Source organism: Lissotriton helveticus, chromosome 4_1 (genome assembly GCF_964261635.1).
Source record: "Lissotriton helveticus chromosome 4_1, aLisHel1.1, whole genome shotgun sequence".
Lineage (NCBI taxonomy): Eukaryota > Metazoa > Chordata > Amphibia > Caudata > Salamandridae > Lissotriton > Lissotriton helveticus.
In genome coordinates this window covers 1,070,091,703-1,070,105,101 of record NC_136063.1, presented here as the reverse complement: position 1 = coordinate 1,070,105,101, position 13,399 = coordinate 1,070,091,703, and the positions used below count along the sequence as shown (strand labels likewise).

At 51.7% G+C, this 13,399-nt stretch overlaps 1 protein-coding gene across 1 annotated transcript in view; it reads right to left on the bottom strand.

The window, feature by feature from the left end:
* The window catches only part of DNAH5 (dynein axonemal heavy chain 5), a 5,174,212-nt gene that overhangs the window by 2,545,609 nt on the left and 2,615,204 nt on the right, over positions 1 to 13,399 (bottom strand). Inside the window, exon 45 of the mRNA XM_078687662.1 lies at positions 8,399 to 8,603. Within this exon, the coding sequence (XP_078543788.1) occupies positions 8,399 to 8,603 (205 nt within the window). The remainder of the gene's footprint in view (positions 1 to 8,398; positions 8,604 to 13,399) is intronic.

Sequence of the window (13,399 nt, the reverse complement as noted above, 5' to 3'; positions counted from 1 at the left end):
ACCGAGTCCGGGCCTGCATCAAGGCCGAAGTATCAAAGATGTTAGCTCTCGGGGTGGTCGAAGCCTCTGACAGCCCATGGGCTAGCCCCGTGGTCCTGGTTCCGAAGGCAGCCGCCCCCGGTGCTGTTCCCGAGCTGAGGTTCTGCGTCGACTACCGCGGGCTCAACGCAGTCACCAGAACCGATGCGCACCCCATCCCCCGAGCCGACGAGCTTATCGATCGCCTCGGGGCTGCTCGCTTCCTTAGCACATTCGACCTGACCAGTGGATACTGGCAGATCGCCCTCACTGAGGGAGCTAAGGAAAGGTCCGCTTTTTCCACCCCGGATGGTCCCTACCATTTCCGGGTGATGCCCTTCGGGATGAAGAATGCCCCCGCCACCTTCCAGAGGCTGGTGAACCAGGTCCTGGCGGGGTTGGAGGAGTTCAGCGCTGCATATCTGGACGATATCGCAGTATACAGTTTCCACTGGTCTGAGCACCTCCAGCACCTCTGGGAGGTGCTGACCGCCCTGAGAAAGGCTGGTCTCACCATTAAGGCAAGCAAGTGCCAGATCGGACAAGGGTCCGTAATCTACCTCGGGCACCAGGTCGGAAGCGGCCTCGTAGCCCCCCTCCAGCCCAAGATCGATGCCATCGTGGCCTGGGAGGCCCCCACGACCCAGACGGAAGTGTGGGCATTCCTAGGGCTCACGGGGTACTACCGCCGGTTCATTAAGGGTTACGGCAGCATCGTAGCCCCCCTCACGGAGTTAACCTCCAAAAACCAGCCGAAGAACGTCAGCTGGACCCCCGCCTGCCAAGAGGCGTTCGAAACGTGGAAGGACGCCATGTGCACCGCCCCCATCCTACAGGCCCCCGACTACTCCCGAGAGTTTGTCGTCCAGACGGACGCGTCCGAGCATGGCATCGGAGCGGTCCTGTCCCAGGTGAACGAGAACGGCCTAGACCAACCAGTGGCATTCATTAGCCGAAGGCTACTCCCTCGCAAACAAAGGTGGAGCACCATCGAGCGGGAGGCCTTCGCGGTGGTTTGGGCCCTGAAGAAGCTGAGGCCCTACCTGTTCGGTACTCACTTCCGGGTCCAGACCGACCACCGACCCCTCCGGTGGCTAATGCAGATGAGAGGGGAGAATCCCAAATTGCTGCGCTGGTCCATCTCCCTCCAGGGGATGGACTTCACTGTGGAGCACCGGCCGGGCTCTGACCACGCCAACGCAGACGGCCTGTCCCGATTCTTCCACCTCAGCGAAGAGAACCCCCAAGAGGATGGGTAGTTCTCCCCGCCTTCAGCTGGGGGGGACGCGTGTTGGACCCGGCCTCGTGGCGTGGTTCGCCTCTGTCCCTCCACACCCTGTGAGCATAGGCCTATACCCCGAGTCCCCTGCGCAGCCTCCCCGTTAGTGTAGCCTGCACCCCGAGCCTGGTCGCCCTACCCCAGCGAAGCCTAGATCCCCCTGGAACCTCGACCAGGCCTGCCTTCCCCGCTCCACTCCCGGCTCCGAGCGCCTAACCTTGCATGCCCCACAAGGCCCGGACGCCATCTTCCCTTCCCGACATCCCTGTCTCCCTGGGCCTAGCGTGACCCCGGCCCCAGTGGAACCCAGACTCCAAAGGCGCGCCAGTCCCGGATGGGGGGGGTAAAGCGCTCCCCGAGTGTGATAAGCCAGGCAGTTTCGATGGCACCTCCGGCCTCCCCTGAGAGACTGGTATCTGTCACACCTTCGGCCCTCCCCTGTGGGCCAGTTTCGATCGCACCTTTGGCCTCCCTGAGGGCTGGCTCCAGACCGGCTGGGCGTCTGGGAATTCCCGGACCCATTTATCAAAGGATCAAAGAGCCGACCGCCGGACCTCGTCAACGACCAGCCCCCAGGGCCTGAGACCTCCGCCTGCGAGGGTCCGGAGATCAAAGAGCAGATGGACTATAACTGGGCCCGCCCGACAACTAGCGGGCAGTTGTATCTTGGACCTGAAGCCCTGCTGATCTGATCGCGGCTAACCCTAAGAAGACTCATCCTGAACCTCTGAGCCCTGCTGACGCTGTCGCGGCTCAAGCTGAACTTGTAACCATCGGAGCCCTGCTGACGCTGTCGCGGCTCAAGCTGAACTGAACCATCGGAGCCCTGCTGACGCTGTCGCGGCTCAAGCTGAACTGAACCATCGGAGCCCTGCTGATGCTGTCGCGGCTCAAGCTGAACTGAACCATCGGAGCCCTGCTGACGCTGTCGCGGCTCAAGCTGAACTGAACCATCGGAGCCCTGCTGACGCTGTCGCGGCTCAAGCTGAACTGACCCATCGGAGCCCTGCTGACGCTGTCGCGGCTCGAGCTGAACCTGCACCATCGGAGCCCTGCTGACGCTGTCGCGGCTCGACCTCTAAGGCCTTCCGAGCCCAGCTGACCCCGTCGCGGCTCGAGGAGTACTCTGGTCCGACTGGACCATCGAGACCACCATCACGACTGAGCCAACTCGACGGAGGTGAGGCGGTCAGAACGACCATCATCCCGTGCCCCCCGGCTCGAGGATTGAGAGCTGCGCGTAGGGTACGCCTCGTACTGACCCCGAGACTAAAAGACTGTCCCGCTTCCCCCTTCCCGAATCCGCTAAGACTTCGTGGTCCCTTGACCACTGTGTATATAAGAGTGCTTCCTTCGTTATTTGCTTATATAAAGATCTTGTTACTAAAACCCACCGGTGTGGTGTCTGTGGTGTCTGTTCGTAGTGTGGTGTGAACTCAGTGCGTACGATCCTAGACCCGAAGTCCTCCCCGGTGAGGACCTCACAATCAAGACTCGGCAAGTTCTGTGGGAGAGGTGGGTCTTGGGGGAGTCCGGGTGAGCACAACCTGGCCCTCTGAGATTGCCCCGTCCAACAGGCGGTAAGAAATCTATCACTAACTAATGTCTCTTACAGATGTATCGTTACACAAGTAGTAACTTGTGTACCTGAAAGAGACATGTTAGTGATAGATTCCTTACCTTAGAATAGATAACCCAGCAAAACCAAGTCTGCCACAACTAAAACAGGGACTTTCAATTTTTTAAAACCTTTGATAGTGCCCAGAGCAGAGCCCTGCTGGGTCAAAGAGAGAAGTAACAGAAGAACCTTGGAAAGAGGGGCAGAAAGAGGATCCACAGACTTAGTAGAGGGACGCCTGGCTACCAGAATAACATCACAGACTTCGGGAGGGACATCAAAAGATGTCAACTGTCGCCGCTCAATCTCCACGCATGGAGGTGGAGGTTGGACAGGTTCGGGTGGAGGACCGTCCCCTGCTGCTGCGACAGAAGATTCTCCTGAAGAGGCAGTCGGATTGGGGGATCAATCGCCATGTTGAGTAGCTCGGGATACCAGTATCTTCGTTCCCATTCGAAAGCCAATAGAATGACTTGGGCCCGGTCGCGCCTGATCTTCTTCAGCACTCTGGGCAGAAGTGGTATAGGCGGAAAGGCGTAAAACATACCGCAGCTCCACTCGCGGCGAAAAGCATCGCCGAGCGAGTGCCGCCTAGGAAATTCCAATGCGCAGAACTGCTGACATTGCGCGTTCTCTTTGGTGACAAATAGATCTAACCAAGGCTCTCTCCACTGCAGAAAGAGACCTTGCACCATGTCCGAGTTCAGACGCCATTTGTGATCCATCAAGCACAAGCGGCTGAGTTCGTCCGCCCTGGCATTCAGAGAACCCGCCAGGTGAACCACCAAGGTAATGCCTTGATGTTCCAGCAGGTCCAAAGGCGCAGAGCCTCCGGACATAGGGTCCACGATCCCACCCCGCCCTGTTTGTTGCAATACCACATGGCGGTGGTGTTGTCTGTGAAAACCTGCACTACATTTCCCCGGATAGAGGGAAGGAATGCCTTCATTGCCAGTCGGATCGCCCGAAGCTCCAAAAGATTGATGTGGAGCCGGGACTATGCCGGAGACCAGAGGCCTCTGATCTCTGCCTCCCCCAAGTTGCCTCCCCATCCCAGAAGGGATGCATCCGTCACTACTGTGTGCTCTGGTTGGGGAAGGGAGAGGGATCTGCAATTGACCCAATCGCGATTCGTGAGCCACCACTGCAAGTGTCGTGCAGTGCCCTCCAAGATCTGAACATGATGGGACAGGTTGCCCTGATGCTGTGCCCACTGAACTTCAGGTCCCACTGCAGAGCCTGCATATGCCACCTGGCATGTTGCACTAGCAGGATGCAGGATGCAGGATGCAGGAGGCCATCAGGCCGAGGAGCCGGAGGGTCAGCCTGACTGAAACCAGGGATAGAGGCCGAAAGATCGGAATCATAGCCTGAATATCCCAGACTCGCTGCTCGGGAGGATAAACCCGAAACTGCGTTGAATCCAGAAACACTCCGATGAAGTGGAGCTTCTGAGAGGGGCTCAGGTGTGACTTCGGCACGTTGATGGAGAACCCCAGCAGCAAGTACAGGAGGTCAGCCGTAGTCTGAAGGTGGGTGACAACTGACTGGGGCCAGCCCGCCTTCAACAACCAGTCTTCCAGGTAGGGGAAGACTGACACCCCTGACCTGCGCAAATGAGCTTCAACCACCGCCATCACTTACGTGAACACCGAGCGGTACTGATAAGGCCGAAGGGAAGCACAGTAAACTGGAAATGCTCCTGGCCTACCGTGAACCACAGGTAACGCCGGTGGGCCGGCGGGAGGGGATGTGAAAATATGCGTCCTGCAAGTCCAACGCTACCATCCAGTCTCCGGGGTCAAGGGCAGCCAGGACCTGAGCCAGAGCCAGCATTTTGAATTTCTCCTTCCGGAGGAAGCGATTGACATTCCAGAGGTCCAAGATGGGGCGCAGGTTCCCATTGTCTTTCTTGGGGACCAGAAAGTAGTGGGAATAACAACCACTCCCTACTTCCGACCCGGGAACGCACTCAATGGCCCCCTTGGCCAAAAGGGCAGTGACTTCCTGCTGTTGAAGCACCAAGTGATCAACCGACATGCGGAAGCACCGAGGTGGCATGGCTGGAGGGAAGTACTGAAAGGGAAGGGAGTAACCCCCGCAAATGATCTGCAACACCCATTTGTCCGATGTGATATTGCGCCAGTCGGGGAGGTGGTGGCAGATCCTGCCACCCACGGCGTGGAGTTCTCCCCAAAGCATGGATCAGGAAGGTTTAGAGGTAGAAGCAGCGGGGTGGAGGTAGACAGACCCCCACGCTGATTTCCTGACCCGCCCCTGCGGAAGCCGCGTCCGCGCTGAGGCTGGTTCTGCACAGGCTTGCTAAAGGAACATGCCCGGGCACCCATGCCGTGGCCACGAAAGGAAAGCAACTCAGGAGTGGCCGGGCTCTTTGCTGAAAGACCCAAGGACTGGGCCGTGGCCCGCGAGTCCTTAAAACGCTCCAGTGCACTGTCAGCCTTATTGCCAAACAGGCAAGCGCCATGAAAGGGCGAGTTCTGGACATCGGCCGAGAACCCTGTAGAATGCAGCCAGGCGTGGTAACGCAGCGCCACAGTCGTAGAAATCATCCTGCCCGATGAGTCACCGGTGTCCAAACCACACCAAATGGCGAAATTAGCCGCATCCTTACCCTCAGCAATCGCTTGGGAAAGAACAGCCTGAACCTCCTCAGGACACTGTGGCAGCACCTGAGCAACGGTATCCCACACCGCGTGGGAATAGCGGCCCAATAAGCAGGCGGTGTTCACAGACTGCAGCCCCAACTGGCCGAAGAGAACAACCACTTACCGAACTGTTCCAGCTCCTTAGAGTCCTTATCCGGCAGAGCCGTGGGGAAGGCACTCTGTGACATCGAGGCTTGGATGACCAGGCTCTCAGGTGTTGGATGAGTGCTGAGAAAGGTGGGGTCACCAGGCCCCGGGTGGTGACGCCTGGCGACATTCTAATCCACAGGGGCCCCCGTGGCCGGCCCGACCAAGTGCCCAACAGGACGTCGGTGAGGGCGTCATTGAAGGGAAACAGCGGCTCCAACGAAGTAGGCACCCTTTGGAGCACCTCGGTGAGGAGGCTAGTTTTGAGGGCCATCGTAGGAAGGTCTAGGTTGAGGACCTCAGCCGCCCGATGGAGCACCATCTTGTAGGAAGCGCCCTCCTCTATCGTAGGCGGAGGAGAGGCAAACCCCGGGTCAGAAGAGACATCGATGTCGTCTGCGTCCTCCAGATCGCCCACCCAATCCTGCTTGGCGTCACACTGACGTGCAAGAGGGTCCTCGGACCCCTGTAAATCATCCTCCACCACCATTGCAGGAGGAATCGGTCACGGCGGCAGAACCGGAGCCGGTGAAGGGACAAGCAGAGTCGGAAACGGCGCCGTGAACGGCGCTGGCCAGAGTCGTGCCAGCGCTATGTCCCAATGTGGATCCCAGGCAAGAACGAAATGGTCCTGGAACCGGGGCAAGGGCGGTAGAACGGCACCCACTCTGGCGCCGGTGGCATAGCCATGGGCTGCACTGGGGCCGGAGCCGGCAGCGCCGGAGCCAGCTGCATAGGATCCTGTGGCACGGGACCATGGGGCCCAAAGGCGCACCAGCGGGAGCCCGAGGCCTAAAAAGGCAGTCCATGGTGGCAAGAAACTCTCGCACCTGTTCGGGAGTCGCTGACGTACCCGGGTTAGGTGGGTAGGCCGCAGGACTCCCAGGCTCCAAAGGAGCGGCAGGGGCAGAAGCCCTGTCCCCATCGTCCGCATCCGAGGACCAACGGGGGGACGTCGGAGGGCGAACACGTTTCTTCGACTTCTTTTAATGTTATCGCTTACCGGAATCCGAGGGCAAAGACTTGGAGCCGGAGGAGCGACTACTGCGGCCCCGGGAGCAGTCCCTGAACTCAGAGCAGCATCGGGATGAATGCCGGGCCTCCAGCAGTTTCCTGCACTGCTCCCTCAAGGCCTTCGGGCCATAGCTTGACAGTTCCGGCAGTTCCGGGAGTCGTGGTCAGTCTCCAGACAGTAGAGGCACACATCATGGGGGTCCACAACCAACATATTGCGACGGCAGGCACCACAGGACTTAAAACCAGGCATCCCTACGTACACCAGGAGAAAAAGAGGGAGACAAAAGTCTCAAAAAGAGTAGTCAAAAAGTGACTACGGTACGTGCTCTATCCGGATCTGCGCTTGCTGGAGCAGAAAAAGAAAGAACTGACGTCAGCGCGCATGGGTGGCGCCAAAGTAGTCTCCGTGACATCATCTCAGCGCATATGACGCCAGCGATGGACGCAGAGCCGCAGGATGCCACCTACTGACGCGCAGGCGTACTGCTAGGAAAACTTTCCGTCCGGATCAAGTCTGACGCCTGGGGATATTCTAAGGTAAGGAATCTATCACAAACGTGTCTCTTTCAGTTTGGTAACAAATGTATTGGTTAGTGCTATTATTGTGGGGCTTAGATGGTGGGATGTGTTACTGTTCATAAAGAACCCAGGATGGACTCTTCTTGCTCTGCTTATTGGAGCCAAATTGGCACGTGATGTCATGATGGTAGCCTATGCTTAATATTCAGTGATTTATTGCAGTGGACACATAGTAAGGTTGCAGTTCAGTTGTAATGTAGATGGTAAAGATTTGGAGTCTGATTCCTTCTGATTAATGGAAGTGTGGAACTGCTAGATGTGCATGGTCCACATTTGATAAGAGATATATGTCATATTTGTACGGCACAAACCTAGTCAAAAGGCAGCCAAGCCCTCTACGTGGTCACATTTCAAAAGTAGGGCACTGAGTGATAAGAGAGAAATCTGGTGTGTGCTATTCCACTAATACACCACTCTACTACAATCAAACACACACCAATAAACCACACACCTATACCAATTACTACACACTGATTCAATCTAAACCACTCATAATAACTCTTACAACACGTGCTTACAAGTTTAAGATAAACAACACTAGCAACTATCACACACAATTCCGACACGACCCTACCCAAATACACCCACCTAGAATCACCACCACTCTCTATCACTCCACACCTAATAAATCTACACCACACCACGCAAAAAACACATAATAAGGAACAATATTAAACACAACAAACTCCACTTAACAAAATACAGACAATACAAAAAACAATAGAGCATACAGCTTTTTTACATACTAAAGCTAATCTGATTAATCTGATTAAAACAGCCCAGTAAATACACATTCCATTTGCAAATCTACAGCATACATAACTTAATCAGCAAAACATTAAAAACGAATGTTATTAACATCTACACTTGCTAGGCACAGAACTACTGTAGAACAGAAAAATCAAAAATACAACCTCTAGCAAACCAGAGACCAATTCACTTTGCCAATGCTTGTTTCTTTTAAAGAACTAAATTAAGAATATTACCCATGAGATGGCGCTGCACTATACAAATCCCAATAAGATAACACTGTAATATCCATAAATAGACCTTCATTCTACAAAGCATACGGACCATCAGGTGCCACATAATAGTCAAACATTGTATCTTCACTTCCAGGTGGAATAGGAGGCAGGTTCAGAGTCACTGCGTTCTGTGTTCGCAGCCAGAGTTCCATTTTGCTTCTGTCGTTCAATTCAAGTAAAGCCCCCACACTCCACATCATGGCGAAGACATAGAGCCTCTCAAGATGCTCATGTGAGACTTCCACACCCTGTTCCTGAAGGGAGAATAACAATCTCAGCAACGGGCATCAATATAACATTAACAGAGAATGTACAATAAACAAATTTAGTACATCATCTTTCCTCAGAAAGAAACAGCTCTTAACCGACTTTTAGAACTTGTATATTGCTGGAGAGGAAAATGGAGCACTTTGTATATTGATTAAATATGTATATTGATTAAATATTTGTATTTATGCACCTGGGCCATATTATGAAAAAGAAAAAAAGGACAGCAATGGGTGAAATTCTTGAATTAATGTCAGCCCCTGATAATTACTCTGAGCAACATGTCAGTTCACCAATATTTTGCTCATGTTGCCGCTTCAGACATGGATTAATCATATGCAAAGCATTCTTGGTCCTGCTCCAATAGGAACATTTCAGCCTGAAACCCTATTTGCCGATAGCTATAAAAGACTTAACTCTTCCACAATCACCAACTACATCTTTTTCACCAAACGCCCATCAAAATGGAAAAGCCTATTTCTTCAACACCTCCCTATCACTAACACCCGCAATATTCCCTACGGTCTTCTCCACCACTCCCTCTTCTTCGTTTCCAGGTGAAATAGACATTTTCATCTTCAAATCTGGAAACATTCTCATCCAAGCTTCTGAAAAACACCTCAACATCTTTGAACACCAATTCAGTACTCTAGCTCATTCCCTCGCACAGTCCCTGAACCTTCACCTCCCAACCCCCAACTCCTAGTTTGTCACCTCCCCTCTTTTCTCCTGCACCCTATCTCTACTCTCTGATCCACCTTCCTTCTCTCCCAACCTTGATGTCTATACCCAACCTCCTTTGACTACTCTAGCTCTCAATACTGCTACCAGCAATGACTCCCTACTCCCCCCTCCCCCCTTTCCCTCCTCACTGATTCACCCACTTTTTCACCCAACCCGGTGTCCATAGCCAACTGCAACTGACCTCCCAAGCCCCCAACACTATTACCAGCAATGACTCCCTACACTCCCTTTCCTCCTTATCTCTTCTCACTGACTCCCCCTCCTCTTCTCCCAACCCGGATGCATATTCTCAATTTCTTCTAACCACCCCTGCTCTTAGCATTATAACCTGTTACGATACCCTTAACTCCCAATCACCTAGTGTATCTGCCTCTCTCCCATCCACCTCCAATAATGACTCTCCTCATGTCCCTAACAATCCTCCAAAACCCAAAGCCTTAACCTCCCCTACCTCCTCTATCCCCCTGCTCCCCAATAAGAACCCTCCCCCACCTCATAATTCCCTACTCCTCCCCCCCCAGGTTTCCCCCTCCTTCCTCTCTCCAATCTCCCTCCCCTGGATCACCCTAACTCTCCTCACTCCAAAAACAACTGACCACCTTCACTCCTCACTTCTTACCCAATCACTCCTTAATGTTGATCTTCTCCTTTCGTTCCTTGTTTTAGAACTCTCCTCCCTCAGAACCGACGTTTCACTCCATGCCAGGGCTCACTCTCCAGATCACTTACTCACATCGGTCCCCTCACAAAACAACATAGCATTTGATATCAAAACACCTCTCATTTCCCCCCCAATAGCTCGCCTAATATTGTTTCCAACTTCAATACTCTACCTAGCTCACCCCTCCCTCTGAACTACCTGTCCCCACCTAAACCCGATAAACGTACTAATGTCTTCCCCCCTTGCACCGTAAATATGATCTCCCCTCCACAACATGCTTCTTGCCCAGTTACCCAGAAAATTAACTTGACTATGAACTCCCCTGTCTCTCCCCCACCTTCCTCTTCCTCTAGCCCCCCCTTACCCTCAATCTACCATCCCAGTTCACTTGGGAATGAGCAGATACCTCCTTTACCCGGCGTCACCCAGACCCCCATCAACAACTAACAACTATCCCCCCATGTCCCTCAACCCAATACCTCGACTCGTCACCCCTCTGTTGCATGTTGATTAACTGCCGATCTGCCTCTTGCCATGCAACGGAGATTGCAGAAACCATTCTCAGTGAAAACATCGACATTGCATTCCTAACTGAAACATGGCTCAACCCCCACTCCACACCTATTCTTGACTTGCTCATTGCTCCTGGATACTCCATCCTTAAGAAAGATAGACTCGATCAAATTGGAGGAGGCCTTGCCCTAATCTTTAAAGACAAACTCAATCTCACGCTGGTCCATCTCCAGGACCCTTCCACCTTTGAATACCTTTGCGCTGATCTTACCACTCCCGGTTCCCCTACCATTCGTCTACACACTATCTACCACCCCCCTGGTAATTCTATCTCCTTTACTGAGGAGCTGTCCGATCTTATTATTCAATCATCGTTCTCTCCCTTTCTTGGCGACTATAACATCCATTAGAATAAAAAAGAAGACCCTGCAGTCATCCTCTTTAACAACACTATGGACATTACTGACCTGACTCAACTATGCCAATCTCCTACTTACTCCAAAGGTGCCAGCCTTGACGCCATTATGACTAGCAAGGATCTCGCCTCCCTCTCAAAGATCTTACCCGTGGACTGGTCTGATCACCACCTTATCCTCTTCACCATGAACAGCTCCACTACTCGCCCCACCCCAATAGGCAGTTTACCTATGAAACATACTCGTAATCTTCACCTTATTCCCCCTGGCGAATTGGAATCCTCAATTAAATCTCACTTACTTCTCCCCCTCTCTCTCACAGCACTAACGACCTAACCGATCGTTACAATATTCTGATCCTTGTAGCCCTCGACCAAATTGCCCCAATTAAACTCAAACAACAACAAAAATCCCTCCCAAATCCAAAAAACAAACTTCCTCTGGCCCTCCTAAAATATTAGCCACTGTGGAAAGATGTGAAGAAATCGCCAGCTTCTTTTCTAGTAAAGTCAACAAGATTGAGCTATCCTTCTCTTCCCCCCTCTCTCATACCAATCTCCACTCTGCTAAGACCTACTCCCGAACATTCCTGCTCCACTTTTGTCCTCCTCTCCCCCTTCTCATGACCCTTCTCAACCCCTCCTTGCTCTCCCCCAGTCTGATTCCACATTTAAGGACCCCCATCCTAAAAACAATGCTTCTTGGAGTGAATTTTGTCCAGTATCTGAAACAACTGTCATCAACATCATCTCTAAACTCAAACCATCCTCTCATACTAAAGATCCTCTGCCCACCAATTTGGTTCAGGAACTCAAACACATCATTGCCCCTATATGGACCAATATCATCAATTCCTCTCTTGCCACTGGTTGTGTTCTTGCCTCCCTTCAACTAGGTCAAATCTCCCCATCCTCAAAAACACCGCACCTGACCCCAATGACATAAACAATCTGCGTCCTATCTCAAACCTTCCCTTCCTCTCCAAAGCCCTTGAAAAATGAGTCCTGTCTCAAGTAGACACCCATATTGCCTCATTCAATCTCTTGACGTTTTTCAATCTGGTTTTAGAAAAGGATGCAGCACTGAAACAGCTATGCTCAATACTACTGATGACATTCATCGCTCTTTGGACAAAGGCGAATCCTCTCTCCTAATCCTCCTTGATCTATCTTCTGCTTTTGATACTGTCCACCATCCCACCCTTCTTAATACTCTCAAAGACCGCTTCGGGTTTGAGGGCATTGTACTCAAATGGTTCACCTCATATCTTCAAAACAGATCCCAACAAATTAAACTCAGTCACTGCCTCTTTAAACCTCAACCTGTCTCACTTGGTGTCCCACAAGGTTCTATACTATCCCCAACCCTATTCAATCTCTTCATGGAACCACTCACTCTCATTCTCAAACAAGCTAAAATCAGTTACCACCTCTATGCTGACGATACTCAACTATATTACAAGATCAAATCCCACAATGATATCCTACACCTCAACGATACCCTGAATAAAGTCCAAGCCTAGTTCCATCTTATTCACCTTAAACGTAATCCTAAAAAAACTTAAATCATCCTTTTCACTCCCAAAAACAGCTCTCTGCCTATCCAACACTGGATCACTGATATCAAAGCACTTAATTGCTCTCTCTCCACCTCTAACTCTGTCAAATCCCTAGGCATTAGCATCAACCAGAATCTTAATCCCATCCCCCACATTAAAAATGCAGCTAAATGTGCTCTCTTCCCCCTACACCACCTTAAAAAAATTAAACCTTTCATTCCAGCTTATGACTTCAAAATTGTGGTACAATCTCTTGCCCTTTTCAGAATTGACTATGGCAACGCCACCCTTGCTGGCAAGCCTAAAGTCCACCTTGCTCCAATTAAATCTGTTCTCAACCTGGCGGCCAGGCTTATATCTGACTGTAAGCAATTTGATCATATCTCTCCTGTCCTCAAAAACCTCAATTGGCTCCCAATAGAAGGTAGATCCACCTACAAGATTGCATGTATCCCTTCACCAAAACACCCCCTCTTACCTCTCTGACAAATTACAAAAAGCAGGGTGTTACAGGTCTTTATGGAGCACTAACGCCCTTGTCTTAATCCCCCCTTGACTCAATTGTAAAAAGACTCAATCACGTGCATTCTCAGGCAATGCCCCTACGATTTGTAACTCTCTCCCCAAAGATCTTCGCTGCAACCCCTCCTACCCTCTCTTCAAAAAAAGCCTCAAGGTGTTTCTTCTTAACAAATATTGGGGTACTTAACGTCATTTAATTCACTCTGCCCTTTATTTTTATTCACTCCTCGACTCACCCCCTCTTTCTTCCATTTCCTATTTTCTATCTCCTTCTCTACCTTCACTTCTCTCTCTAACTTTCTCAACCGTCCTCTTTTCTGATATTGATCTCTCAGTTACTTTTTCCTACTTCTCTCGTCGATTGAAATG